The sequence below is a fragment of the Dreissena polymorpha genome, chromosome 12 (assembly GCF_020536995.1).
Source record: "Dreissena polymorpha isolate Duluth1 chromosome 12, UMN_Dpol_1.0, whole genome shotgun sequence".
Taxonomy (NCBI): domain Eukaryota; kingdom Metazoa; phylum Mollusca; class Bivalvia; order Myida; family Dreissenidae; genus Dreissena; species Dreissena polymorpha.
In genome coordinates this window covers 2935644-2950649 of record NC_068366.1, presented here as the reverse complement: position 1 = coordinate 2950649, position 15006 = coordinate 2935644, and the positions used below count along the sequence as shown (strand labels likewise).

General features: G+C 34.1%; 1 protein-coding gene across 6 annotated transcripts in view; it reads left to right on the top strand.

Annotated features, from left to right (window-relative positions):
* The first annotated feature begins 671 nt into the window (after nucleotides 1-671).
* The window catches only part of LOC127853711 (fanconi-associated nuclease 1-like), a 35642-nt gene continuing 21307 nt past the window's right edge, over nucleotides 672-15006 (top strand). For 3 of the 6 annotated variants that reach the window (XM_052388442.1, XM_052388441.1, XM_052388437.1), the window contains exon 1: nucleotides 4161-4385. In XM_052388442.1, the coding sequence (XP_052244402.1) occupies nucleotides 4354-4385 (32 nt within the window). In that variant the 5' untranslated portion in view covers nucleotides 4161-4353. Of the gene's footprint in view, nucleotides 821-4160; nucleotides 4386-13887; nucleotides 13911-15006 lie in introns of those variants that run through there. The other 3 variants (XM_052388440.1, XM_052388439.1, XM_052388438.1) reach the window with 3 other exon arrangements.

The window sequence follows — 15006 nt, the reverse complement described above, 5'->3', positions numbered from 1 at the left end:
CCTGTATTAAGTGCTTTTTCTATAGATGTTTTATTATACAAAGTACTGCCTATCAAACATGTATATTGTTTTAGCATAGTTTATATACTTATATACTTCTTTCTCTTTTCAATCATATCCTGTTTTCCATATTTCAATTGGGAAACATTCATGTTTGTTATTGAAGTTTAGTGATGTTTTCAGTTGAGTGCCGGTTTATTTAGTACATAACTGAAAATGACACAAACAGATAAAAAGGATTTATTTTTCCCATTTGGCTTACATTTGATAACGAAACATCTTTTTGAAAATTTGAATTATTAAACTTATTGATCTGTAACTGTATGTCATTTTTTATTTACGCGTTTTTTTCTTATTGTACATAACTCGTGTGTGAAGAAAAGAAGAAATTGGTCGCTCAAGTATAGTTGATTATCTATCTGGAGTGCATGACTCCAATATTTGATCAGAAAAAAAAGACAACGAAAAACGTTATTCTTCGTCATATATATTACCCTATTTCAAGATCACTGGGAATTGTTATTATTAATATCAGATATATCTGTTGATTTCATGGTCACGCATGAATTCATACGCTGTTCGTTTTCGTAACGAGCCTTTACCCTACGAGTCTTTGCCGCATGCTGAATCTTTTTTCTTTAAAGGGAGGCTACTGTCAATGAGTAACCTCCCTTATTTCCAAAAATGTTCATGGATAGAAAGATAAAACCGCCACTGGTTTGCGTTGTGCAATTTGAATGTTTCAACGCTAAAAAATGCTCCTCTTTAAGACAACACATTTATAATATAAGTCCGTACATATGATCTAGGTAGCTTTCAGGTACGTGTGTGACATCATTGATTTGTTGTGGAAAAAATCTACAGCTTGCATGTTAATTAAAGAGGCCTTTTCACAGATTTTGGCATGCATTGAAGTTTGTCATTAAATGCTTTATATTTATAAATGTAAACATTGGATCTAAAAAGCTTCAGTAAAAATATCAAGAATACAATTAAAAAAGGAAAATAATGTAACCCTCAACAGGGCTCGAACCACTGACCCCTGGAGTTAAAGTTTACCACTTGACCATCCGTGCTCATACAATGAAGAATGTATTTTATACTTGATATAAGCAATCCTTCGCCAAATTATTAAATTGTTTCGTGTTTCAATCGTCAAAAGATGCATATAATTTCTATTTTAGAGCATGGTAAATGTTCAGTATTACAGTTTTCTCACAAATACCATAACTTAAACGAAAAATGTGCAAATCTGAAACAAGTTTTTTTAATTTTGTCAATTTACCAAAACATGAAAAGGCCACTTTAAATTTTCTATCAAAATATTTTATTATTTTTAAAGTGGCACTTCGATAATTGAGGAAAATTTAATACAATAATATTTTCTTTCAGGATACAATTTATTCATGAAAATATCAAACCTCAAGATATTTGTCCATGATTATCTGATAGCAGCGTAAACAAAACATGACTGATTAATTATTTCACCATATTTTTCCGCTTAATAGTTCTTCTTGAAAGCTTTGAGCTTTTATGAGTACATAGGTACAGCTCATAGTTCTTCCTGATAAAACCAAATTCATTGTCAAAAAAATTAAGTCTCAAGTTTGTCTATAAAATCAAATTTAATCAGCCTGCTTGTTGTTAGTGGTTAATGCACAAAACAAAAAGTTGTTAAAAAACGTTATCAAACTGAAAGCCCATGTTTTGAATTTACGATTCAATCTACCTTACGGAGGTTCCAGAGATAGTCAATGTAGCACGATTGGTTGATTAGACATGAAATTTATCATGACCAGAATTCAAGAGTAAAATAGTCGATATATAAATTAGCATAGTTTCAAATTCCAAAAACTCTATGTTTTCTATTGCAAACACTTATCACATTTTCGTTAGAGGTTTACGTGTTTGAAACTTGGATTAATATCATTATTTTGCAAGCACATCATATCAAGTAAGTTGTTTTAATTTGCGCATTAGTGATATGAGCCCGGTTTTTCCGTCCAGCACTTTCTGGTTACATCATAAATAGCTTGATGTCCAACATTTTGTGAATTTTAAGCTGGTGTGTTAACCACAAAATTTTATGTCAGTGCTGAGTTTGTGGAAAGTCCTACGATTTAATAAATTGAAAAAAAAAATATGTTAAAGGGGCCTTTTCACAGATTTTGGCATTTTTTTTAACTTATTCATTAAATGCTTTATATTGATAAATGTAAACATTGGATCGTAAAAGCTCCAGTAAAAAATCAAGAAAAAAATTAAAAAAAGGAAAAGAACATTGCCTGGAGCAGGTTTCGAACCAGTGACCCCTGGAGTCCCGCCAGAGTCCTGAAGTAAAAACGCTTTAGCCTACTGAGCTATTCCGCCGAGTACACATTCATGACCTATTTTATACCTTATATAAGCAATCTTCGTAGTTTCACAAAATTTAACGACAAAAACAGAACTCTCCAAATTATTCAATCGTTTCGCGTTGCAACGCTTTATAATTTTTAGGTTTTAAAATCGTCAAAAGATGCATATAATGGCTATATTAGAGCATGGTTAATGTTCAGTATTACTGTTTCCTCACAAATATCATAACTAAAACAAAAACTTACGAATCTGAAACAACTTTTTTCAATTTTGTCAATTTACCAAAGCGTGAAAAGAATCCTTTAAGGCATTTTGCAAAAACAGACAATTTATATTGGTTTAAAGTCAATGATGTAACAGATTGGACACCACTTAGCAAACATGATTTGTATACAAAATCTTAAAATATTCTCGTTGAAATAAACGGCATTGATTCTTCATCACAGTGTTTCGACCTCATCATTGTTTCTATCAAAACATTTGTAGACGCTAAGTTATGTAAAAACAGTTTGAGATCTGACTTCAAGATGTAACATATTGGACACAAACTGTTACATCACCATTCATAAAAAATAATGATTGTCTGACTGAAAATTGTATAGGTTCAGGCTTTTTCCGCTCCATTTTGGGAAAACGCCACACTGGAATTTTGGGAATTTCGCATCGTGAAAACCCCCATTTTGGGAAAAAAAATTAATCGCAAAATTGGCTCAATTGGGAAAAATTATCGCATGTAAATAGTGTTTCTTATATTTCAAAGAAGCCGTTAAATGGTAAAAAACGACTATTTTGATAACTTATTATTAAAATTTTACAAAATATTATGAACATGTGTGATAAGTGCAGGTTTTTTAATCTGAATTTGGGGAAACTTATATATTTTAAGGTAAAAAAAAAAAAAAAAAAAAAAATTTTTTTTTTTTTTTTTTGGAATTGGGAATATTTTTTTTCAATTGGGAAAAAACAACCAGATTTGCATTGGGAATGGGGCCGAATTTCGGACCCGTGGCATAGGGCGGAAAAAGCCTGCAGGTTTGTGCCTTTTTTAAGTTTTATATCCAAGAAATAACCTTTATTGATAATATTGAAATAAAGGTAAGTAGCCCAAGTTTTTTTGGTAGAGCAGGGGTGGCGAAATCTCAAAAAACTATACTTGTCCACGGACAACCATTTAGGAAATTTAACTTGTCCGTTGCTGAACTACACTTGTCCGTTAATGTTTATATAAATTATAAACGCATTTATTGTTATACCTACACGTGTACCATTCTAACTGACCCTACGGTGTACACCTCCACGATAAAATCGTGGCCAGTTACTTAGAAAACTGATGATGGCAACGGTGTCATCATCATTGAAATTGTGCATTTGTGTATTGTCAAAACATTTTTTCATCACTTTAAGCGTTTTAACAAAGACTTGTGTCATTAATTACACACAACTGTAAACTTTTAGTTTTATTCTCAAATGAGCATAAGTAAATGTGTAATCCGACAAACATTTCCGAATTTTAATGACAGCCATTGCCATATGCAACGTAACTATCCGGCTATGCTCGAATTTGTATGAAGTAAAACATGAGAAAAAAATTATGCTAGAATTTAGCAAACATTTGGTATTAATGCATTTTAAAATTTAAGACGAACATTCAATGTTTAGATATGGAATGAACGAGCAAACCAGCCTTTACACTGTCTGGCCGAATGTTGAAAATGCGGCATGCTCCCGGTCTCTTATAAAATAAGGGAGATCACTGCGCAGGAGGGTGCCCGTATTTTAGCTTGATTGCTCCGCAAAAAGCACTGACAATGTAATCGCGTGTCAACATCCGGTTTTGTAAAATTTAATTACGGCTTTAATACAATGTATTTTGTTGTATTCCTTGACCCGTCTGGTTGTCCACGGACAACTTAATTGAAAAAAATCAGTTGCCCAGACAAGCAAATGTACGACTCGGGCAACTCGAACATTTGATTTTGCCACCCCTGTAGAGTGATGGAAACAGGAACTCATGGGCACTATAAAAGGTATACCTTTTTTGTCAATGCAGAATCCTCATGTATTTGTTACAAATTTGTTTACTAACAGGGTAGAACTTGATATTTATCAACAAGTATTATGTTAATCTTATCAAATATGGCCACAACATTTTTAAATACATTCATGAAATTTATATTTTACATGTTTTTTGGGATGTAACTAAAAAGTGCTGGACGGAAAAAACGAGCTCATACATTTATGATCTGTTTGGGATTATTTATGCTAGAAAATTGTTTTTATTGCTTAGCCTCATTTTAAGTATTAAAGTGACATATGGATTTCGGGCAGCAGAATTGACATGCCGTTACCAGTTGGATTATTGCATCTATTCCTCTGAATTAATATACTGGTTTGCTAATGTTGGTGTGTGTGGGTATAGTCTGTTGGTCAATATGGACCTTGTTGTTTCTGCTCTTGACGTCAAACAGTTTTCATTTGCTTCTCTCCAAATGATTGAATTATTTTGAATTGTTATGGTTAACATTGAGGCCAGAATCCACAATAAGCCAAATCATCAATGGAATTTTTCACACAAAATAAGGGACCTTTTCACAAGTTTTGGCATGTATTGAAGCAGAGGGCCAGATAAGATGCGTAGTTGCATAAAATACACATGAAAAAAAAGAAAATACGCATGACTTAAAATTTTGTTGCGTAAAAAAACTCCTGGCTAAATTCGTATTACGCATCGTGTGCAATTTCAATGCGTATTAGCTGTTAATACATGCATATTAATTCATGTAAACATGACTGGTTCCCGTCATTGTGTCCACACCGGTAAAAACTTTACGACACATTCTATACATACTGTAGATGGTGACGTCACTTCATTATTGTCAGTAAGACCGTTGTGTACACAATGCGTAGTGACATTATATGTAGAGAATGTGGTTCCCGACCTTATTTACTCCTCAGTCAGAACGGTTTAATTTCATTTTGGCCCGCGATAAAGGCCGATGTTGACACAATGGGCTCCCCGCTGCATTGTTGAGAATCAATATACGCTTATGGTGAAAACATTTGACATCACATTCAATAAAACCCGAATCGCCCAACTTCAAGCATATAATGTTTTCTTTCAGTTCATCTCTTGTGTGGCACTATGGAAAAACCGTTTTCCTTCAAGCACTTTTTAAATGGCAGCCAAAATACACATATAATAAACAAGTTTTAAGCATACCACCTTTTTCCATTCAGATAACGTGACTAAGCACATGTTTAACCTGTTAGATATATTGAAAACCAGTTTGCAATCAATGTATCTACTTGAATCATAATGTAACTCGAAAACTTGCTGCTAGCTTGTTTTTCATATGACCGTCACTATCTGTGCCGTCCTGACCGGCAGTGTCTGTCCTGAAAGTGCTTTTCTTTTTGTGACGTATGCCGCAGCGTCTGCATGTGTTTGTGTTTTATTATCATGTAAATAAAACATAAAGTAAAGGCGAGCCAGTTAAAATGGTCGATTTTTTAAGTGGCTTGCCAAATCAAGACGGAAAAAAAGAAAAACTGTTAAATAAAACAAAAGTGATTGCTTTATCGTGTGCACGACTGCTTGTTAAAGCGAGTTAACGCTACATGTACAATTTATTATTAATTCTGATCCTTTGAACATAAATACTCCTTAAAACTATCGGATTTTGATTTTTACTCATCAATTAAAAATTTCATGAGTGAAATACCCCTCGGCTGAAAAAATTATCTGGAGCTCTGTATTGAAGTTTGTCATTAAATGCTTTATATTGATAAATGTAAACATTGGATCTAAAACTCTTCAGTAAAAACCAAGAATAAAATTAAAGAAAGAAAAAAATGGTACCCACAACTGGGCTCGAGCCACTTACCCCTGGAGTAAAGGTCTAACGCTTAGACCACTCGGCCATCCATGCTCATAGAGAAAGTGAGGTATTTTATACTTTATATTAGCAATCCTCGTACTGTCATAAAATATAACGACAACAACAGAACTTTCCAAATTATTCCATCTTTTCGCGTTGCTACGCTTTATAATTTTCAGGTTTTTTTTTAAATCGTCAACAGATGCATATAATGGATATTTTAGAGCATGGTAAATGTTCAGGATTACTGTTTCTATCATAACTACAACAAAAATGTGCGAATCTGAAACAATTTTTTTCAATTTTGTAAATTTACCAAAAAAATGAAAAGGTCCCTTTAATTGTCTTAAATTAAGACCAAGTCTCTTTACCAACTCAATCCAGTCATTATCATTATTATTCAAAAAATAGCTTTGGCCATTCGGGGATTGAAAAGGTATTATGATTGTTTTATTTAATTTATATATTTAAGCCGTTTTTCTGTCTTGGCCAACCTTTTTTTTCTTCAAAATATAATTTTGTAGAATTCTTTCAAATGGTGAGGACACATTTTTGCATTTTTAGCTCATCTATTTTTTGAAAAAAAATTATGAGCTATTGTCATCACCTTGGCGTCGGCGTCGGCGTCAGCGTCCGGTTAAGTTTTGCGTTTAGGTCCACTTTTCTCAGAAAGTATCAATGCTATTGCATTCAAACTTGGTACACTTACTTACTATCATGAGGGGACTGGGCAGGTAAAGTTAGATAACTCTGGCATGCATTTTGACTGAATTATGTGCCCTTTTTATACTTAGAAAATTGAAAATTTTGGTTAAGTTTTGCGTTTAGGTCCACTTTTTTCAGAAAGTATCAATGCTATTGCATTCAAACTTGGTACACTTACTTACTATCATGAGGGGACTGGGCAGGCAAAGTTAGATAACTCTGGCGTGCATTTTGACAGAATTATGTGCCCTTTTTATACTTAGAAAATTGAAAATTTTGGTTAAGTTTTGTGTTTAGGTCCATTTTATTCCTTAAGTATCAGAGCTATTGCTTTCATACTTGCAACACTTATTAACTATCATAAGGGGACTGTGCAGGCAAAGTTATGTAACTCTGACTGGCATTTGGACGGAATTATGGGCCCTTTATACTTAGAAAATTTGGTTAAGTTTTGTGTTTTGGTCCACTTTACCCCTAAATTATCATAGATATTGCTTTCATACTTGGAACACTCACAAACTATCATAAGGGTACAGTAAAAGGACCAGTTGCATAACTCTGGATGTCATTTTTATGGAATTATGGCCCTTTTTTGACTTAGTAACTTTGAATATATGGTTAAATTTTGTGTTACGATCCACTAAACTTCTTAAGTATCAAGGCTATTGCTTTCAAACTTCAAATACTTTCATGCTATCATGAGGTTACTGTACCTGGCAAGTTGAATTTTACCTTGACCTTTGAATGACCTTGACTCTCAAGGTCAAATTATTAAATTTTGCTAAAATTGCCATAACTTCTTTATTTATGATTAGATTTGATTGATACTTTGACAAAACTACTCTTACCTGACATACCACAATAGACTCCACCCAAACCATCCCCAGTGCCCCCCCCCCCCCCCCCGAATCCCCCCCCCCCTATTTTTTTTTTTTTTTAAGATCATCTCACAAATGACCACCACACCCTCACACTATACCCCCCCCCACCCCCCCCCCCATTTTTTTTTAAACAGTTAAAGAACACAACTATTTATTATTATTATTTAAATTTAATGTTTGAAATACCCTACAACCATCGCAGCCAAGAATCCCCCCCCCCCCTCCCCCCCCCCCCCCCCCCGAATCCCCCCCCCCTAATTTTTTTTTTTTTTTTTTAAGATCATCTCACAAATTAACACCACACCCTCACACTATACCCCCCCCCCCCCCCCCCCAACTCACCCCCCCCCCCCCCCCCTCAATTTTTTTTAATTTTTTTCAGATCATCTCACAAATTACCACCACACCATCACACTATACCCCCCACCTCCCCCCCCCCCATTTTTTTTTCAAGCTGTTAAAAAACACAAATATTTATTTTTATTATTTTATGTTTGAAATACCGTCCAACCATCGCACCAAAGACTCCCCCCCCCCCCCTCCCCCCCCCCCCCCCCCCCCCGAATTATTTTTTTGTGCATTTTTTTCGCATTTTTGGAAGATAATGTTATAAATGTCCACACCCCCACACTATACACCCCTCTTCACTCCACCCCTCCCTCCTTTGTGATTGAAAATGAGAGTCCCTTCACCTTTAAAAAGAAAATAGATGAGCGGTCTGCACCCGCATGGCGGTGCTCTTGTTCTTATATGTCTTACCATATTACCAATACATTTAATTGCATTATTAGTAGGATGCAAAATTGATACTAAAAGTAAAAATTGTCTTAAATTATTTAAAATAAACATTTCTCCTGCACAGAACTCAAACTGGAATTTATACTGGTCAGAATACCCAAGGAGACAAATGATATTGTCTTTGTTGTAACAAATTAGATATATCAAAGATATACGCCAATTTGTACGTAGATTTGATTCATACACTGGTATTAGACAATACTATTTGAAGGAATGTTATTTTTAAAATACCTTCTGCTTACAAAGTTCACATATTGCAAAATACAACGGATACATGTGAATTTAAGATAGCTAAATTTGTAAAAGAAGCAATAATTACAACATTTTTTGTGTGTGTGTTTGTGTTGCCTCAATATACAAGTAGTTATCCTCAATAAAGTTTATTGTAAGTACTACCGTTGAAGCTTTTGTAAAATTATTAAATGTCCAACATGCCTTTTTGTATGATTGTAATTGTTCTGTGAAAAGGGGGTTTAATGCATGTGCGTAAAGTGTCGTCCCAATCACTTTCCGCTTTTATGATATTTTTCATTTAAAGAAAGTCTCTTCCTAGAAAAAATCTTGTTTAAGCGGAAAGTGTCATCCCTGATTAGCCTGTGCAGACTGCACAGGCAAATCAGTGGGACGACACTTTACGACGCACATGCATTAAACCCCCTTTTCACAGAGTGCGGCTCATTTATCATTATTATATTACCACTTATTTGACTTAATATATGTACATTTACTGTGTGAACCCTTTACCACCTAGATACGTATTTTGACACATTTGGAGTCCCATAGAAAGTTAAATTTAATTCAAGACCTCTCTTACTAGATTCAAGTTTAAAAGGCTTCATTTCCATGATGAGCAGCAAACAGCATAAAACCTGAACAGACTACGAGTTACTCGTAGGCTGTTCTGGTTTTATACTGTTTGCACATAGCAATGTCACTTTGCTTCTGAGTGGGAAAGGATTTAGAAGTTGTACACTGTACAAGTCTCAATAAATAATTTTCTTGTTTGAAACTAGTGTTGCTGAAGTACACGTTTTGTATTAGTGGTAAAAAGTATCATGCATTTAATATAGGGACTTCACAGATTATCAAAATGACTTTTCCCAACTTTTTGTTGCAGCTTTAAAAAAGAATAACATTAACATTAGGAATCAAACTTGAACAAATGAGATTTAGACTCACAGTGACAATTAAAATACAGTTTGGACTCTGAATAATTATCATTTGAAATTGATAGAATTACAATGTATTAACTACTTAACAATTGTATAATTTGGAATATTTCTGTTGTTTTGGTTACATTTTTTTCAACACTTGGGTCAGTTATTTTAAGCACTCAACCATGCAACAGCCCAGATATCGGAATGGTGAAGGGGATAGCATTTAAACTAAAGGACACTGGTTTGAGCCTTTGTGAGTGAGGAAAAACTTGTTTTCTTCAAGTTTATATTGTTATTACAATGGAGCTATACAGTTCAAATTTTTTAATCTAGAATTTCATTCATTTACCGACACACAACAAAATGCCCCAATCTCTGAACAAGGCGCAGATAAAACAAATTTTCACTCGATTCCAGGGCCGGTATTCATAAAGCACCTAAGGGAAAAAAATAACCTAAGGTTGTCATTTTGCCTTAGGTTTTTACCGTTTTTTCCTTAAATTTGAGGAATTGCCTTAAGTCATATTCACAAACTTCCTAACCTTAGAAATATGCCTTAGGTTCACCGTTTTTTCCTTAAAAGTTAAGGACGTAGACACCTCCCTTAACTCCAAAGAAATCACCTTAAAAATGGCGTCGTAGCGGACGTGTTTCAGAGGTTTTCGTCAAATTTAAACAAAATTTCATCAAACGTGTATGTTTTCTTCAACATTTATTATCGCTCTAAACACAGACCGATGTATGTACTCGAACGGCTCGAAAATCTGACTTTTAAACAGTATAGCAACAACAACTTTAGTGGAAGTAAAATTGTTGTCATTCGTCGTTGGACGTGATTTTCAAGTTTACAATAATAATTTGAGTTTTGTTACCATTTTACGCCATTTCTTTGGATGAATCAATGATCATGTTTCAATAAATGGAAAGAATATGATTTTAATGTGAAAATAGCAGGCGTTATGTACTTGCGACTGGGATATGTTTACATATCTGACATTTGTGGTTATGCTGTATCGCATGTCAGACTGTGTTTGCTTTCCCTTTCACACTGAATGAATGTGTGTTTCATCTCGGAATTATCGAGTAAGTACTAAATATGTTTAATTGATTTATTTTCTAACATAACTGACTGCCCTTTTTTCAGCATGGCCAGACGTTATGTAACAGTAAATATGGTAATGTTCTTGATAAACTTAGAACTATCAAATTACACTCATTAAACGCTACTGTCGCCGGGTGGTGAAAAGTTGCGGCCAATCCGGGACTCGAACCCGGGACACCTCGCTTACATGTTGAATGCTCTCCCAACTGAGCTAACCAGGCCGCCACACATCTTTTCACCAATCCCACTTAAGTTCGGTACAGTGACATTCTCCCCTGCCAAGTTGGAATTCGTCCTCGAATTTAAGTCACAGAGAACAGTGAAATACTGATCTCGACAAACCCACAGTCAAGTTCTATGGAGAACTGCATGTGAATGCGAGCGCCACGGCCCCCCGTTGGGTGCATTGTCATTATAATTCAATGTTTTTATATAGGCAGTGGCTAGGCGTACGGCCCCGTACGGGAAGACACAACGGCTACCCGTACGGCTCTGTTCGTATAGCCTTTCCTATGGAGATTTGACATGCTTATTAAAACCTAAACAAACACAATGGCGGATACGTTCGAATTTAGCAATGAATAGAAGACTTAGAGATGTATATCTTAAATTGCATTGTCGGAAAAAGGTTAACCTGGAAAAATGTTTAATTATGTTCTTTTCATGGAATAATTCGTACGATTTTACTTTTTTTGCCTGACATACTGTCAACTTGAGCTGGCGACTAGTTAGAACAACATGCCGCAACATAGATGGTAATAAATAACGTCACGTGTCAACAATCAAATTAATAAAGCAATTAATCAATACCTTTGTGATAACAAATAGGGGTAAGTATTGATAATTGACACTATTGTTGTTGTTTTTTTGACTCGCTAAAATTTAACTAGTGAACTGCGGTGAGTGGGAGCTATTAGCGAAGACGTAATTGACACGTTTATTGAACTCAATTCCACCATTTCCTAGTTTTATTTAAGAAAGCAAATAATCAACTAATTATATAATTTAAAATCACTTAATAAAATTTTTTTTTTAAATAAACCAGTTAAATTTAGTATTTGTGTAATTGCTAAAAATGTGCGCGCTTTGGTACATTAACAAACATACGTAACTATCAGTATTTGAGATCATAATACTTAGTTAATTTGCATTCGTGTCCTTTATTTTACCCACATTTTTTAATTGTATAATGAAAATCAAGCGATAATACCTCGGCTACAAACGTTTGTTGACAGGATTAATTGATCATTCTTGTGTATTTGCAGTCTGGTTTTTGTTTCGTCTTGGTGGAAATCCGAGTCGTGCATAGTATATAAAGGGTGTAAACAAGTGAGATATGAAAATGTAAATTTATTTCGCCAAACAACAATTACAATAATCAATAGAAATCACAGTTATGGAGTATATAAATACGCATTGTACATGCAAATATCAAATGTTTATAAGCCGTACGGCTAGCAAGACAATCTCCATACGAAAGGCAATACGAACAGAGCCGTACGGGTAGCCTGGTGTCTACCCGTACGGGTAGCCTCGTGTCTACCCGTACGGGGCCGTACGACTAGCCACTGCCTTTTATATATTTCAAGGTTTTTTTGCAATATGAAATGCAAGTAAGTGATATAATTAATTGTTGTCATATAATTATACTATATATAAACAGAGTGATTTCATTATGCACTGCATAATATGCATGTTAGAAATCTGCACACAGATCATTCAGACATGGCTGCCTTACAAGATCATTCTGAAAATTACAATGGAAATGAACATGGCCTTAAATTGTTACAGGAATATGGTGGAAATAATTTTTTAGATCATTTTCACATTATTTATTAAGTTATGTTCACAGACCTATTCATGCAAATAAACTTGCATACTTAATTTAAAGAATTATAAAGCAAACATTGTAATTGAACACTGAAGCCTACAATTTACCCCAAAATCATTTGGAATACACAATGTGGATGAAGTTCAAGGTCTATAGTTTTATCTACATAATAACAAATGAATACTGTGCAGTTTGTTTATCTAAACATAATATAATTATTCCTCCTGCAAATGCGCCAAAAGGACCTTATACAATTTTATATGGAGCTCAAACTTCCTTTTCTTAAGTGCATTCAAATTATCAATTATGCAGATTGCAATTAAAAAAATAATAATGGAAATAACAAAATGATATTTTAATGATAACATTTGCATTTCATTTTCAATAATAAAGTTGATATTTTAAAAATATCTTCTTTTGTGTTTATTTAAAGATTTATTTTTTATTTGCTTTGACATTTCTTTTTTTTATTCAATATAAGACATACAATGTATACATGTATATACAAAGTGATACCATGTAGCAGCAATAATGTTCAAACATGTTACTGTGAAACCATTATTATTCGTCCGACATTAATTTTCGCCTTTTTCGTCCTTCGACCGATGGACGAATTCAAGATCCGAACGAACAATCATGTCCCATATTTGAAACAAATAAGACTGAATTACCGTAGGCCTGAGGCATTTAAATCCAGCGTAATCAACGCATATACACAGGGCTCGAAATTAACACTCGCACACTCGCAAAATGCGAGAAAAAAAGATTGCGAGGTAAGTTATAAGCCACTAGTATTTTTTGCAAATAAAGAAATAGTGAAAAAAAACGAGTTATATTGCTTAATGCGTTCGACGGCGTGAACGCTAACCCGTAGGTCAATTTTTTGAACGTCCGAATACCCAAATGCCTTGTTTGTTCACTGGTATACTTATAATACAGATACACAGATGGTATTGATACAAAGAACATGAAACAGTCGACTATTCACACTCAAGTTAAATCCGGTTTTGACACAAAGGGGTGTTCATCATACAGTGTAATGACAACTGACATTTCCTGTAAAACACGAATGCAATAAGGCTGTATCGAATGCGTCGACTTCGTTTAGGTATAATAGTGTTGATTAGCGCTAATTGTTAACAACTTTATTACCCATTGTGTGTATTGTGTTTTTCAGGGGTGTTGCAGGCGATACCTAAGGTATGTTTTGAATACGAAAGTTAAGGAAATCCTTACCTTAGGAAAATTGTTTGATAAATAAGGAAATTTTCTCCTTAAACCTTAGGTGCTTTATGAATACCGGCCCAGGTTAACACTTACACAAAGTGTTATAGTAAAATTATTACATTTATCACAAATGATGAGATAAGATAAGCATAAATTTGCAATTTTGTTCATGTTTAGATTCAGATAGACACATTTATTTTATTTTGTTATTCTCATAGAAAGCAAAAGGGAATATTGCAGTGATTTTTTTCTCCCAATTGGGAACAAGTCCGGTACCCATGCCATTGGGAATTTTTCGCATCGTGAAATCACCAAATTGGGAAAAAAAGGAGTCGCAAAATCTTCAGATTGGGAAAAATCAAGTTGTGAATTGTACCAATTGAAGAATGGTATTTTAATGACTTTGTTTAACTTTTGTCAGCTTTAAATGACACAGGAAAGCAACATAAACTTTTATTCACAGTCTTGCACAAACAACAACATGCTATCGGAACACAGATGGTGTTGTAATTAGTTGCATTATTTTACCCTTTTAAATTGCTGAATACAAGATGTGCATTAATCCTGCTGATTCAATTCTCTTTATTGTAAATTAAATCAACAATCAAGTACAAAGAAAACAACACAATAAACAACCCTCTTACGGCATTTAAGTGTACATGAAAGTGCTTACAGTGTTTTTTTTGTTAAAAATCCGGGCCGGTATCCGGCCCCATTCCCAATGGAAAATAGTATATATATTTCCAAAATGGGACTTAACAATTCACAATTCAGGAATAAAAAAAATATTTAATTTTTTTTCCCGAAATTGGGACGGGTCCGGTTCATTTTGGGAACGGGTCCGTAGGTCATTGGGAACGTTTACCGGACCCGTCCTTAGAAGGAAAAAAACACTGATATTGTAAAAAATTATACACACACAAACAAAACCAGTCCTGCCATATATAATACACTACTATGCACCATCAATACATATTTTTTCATCATAAGTTAAAGTTTAATTCATTTGTTATTATAAATTATCTATTTTGTGTATTACAATTTTAATTGGTTGTGTGTTCTGGAAATT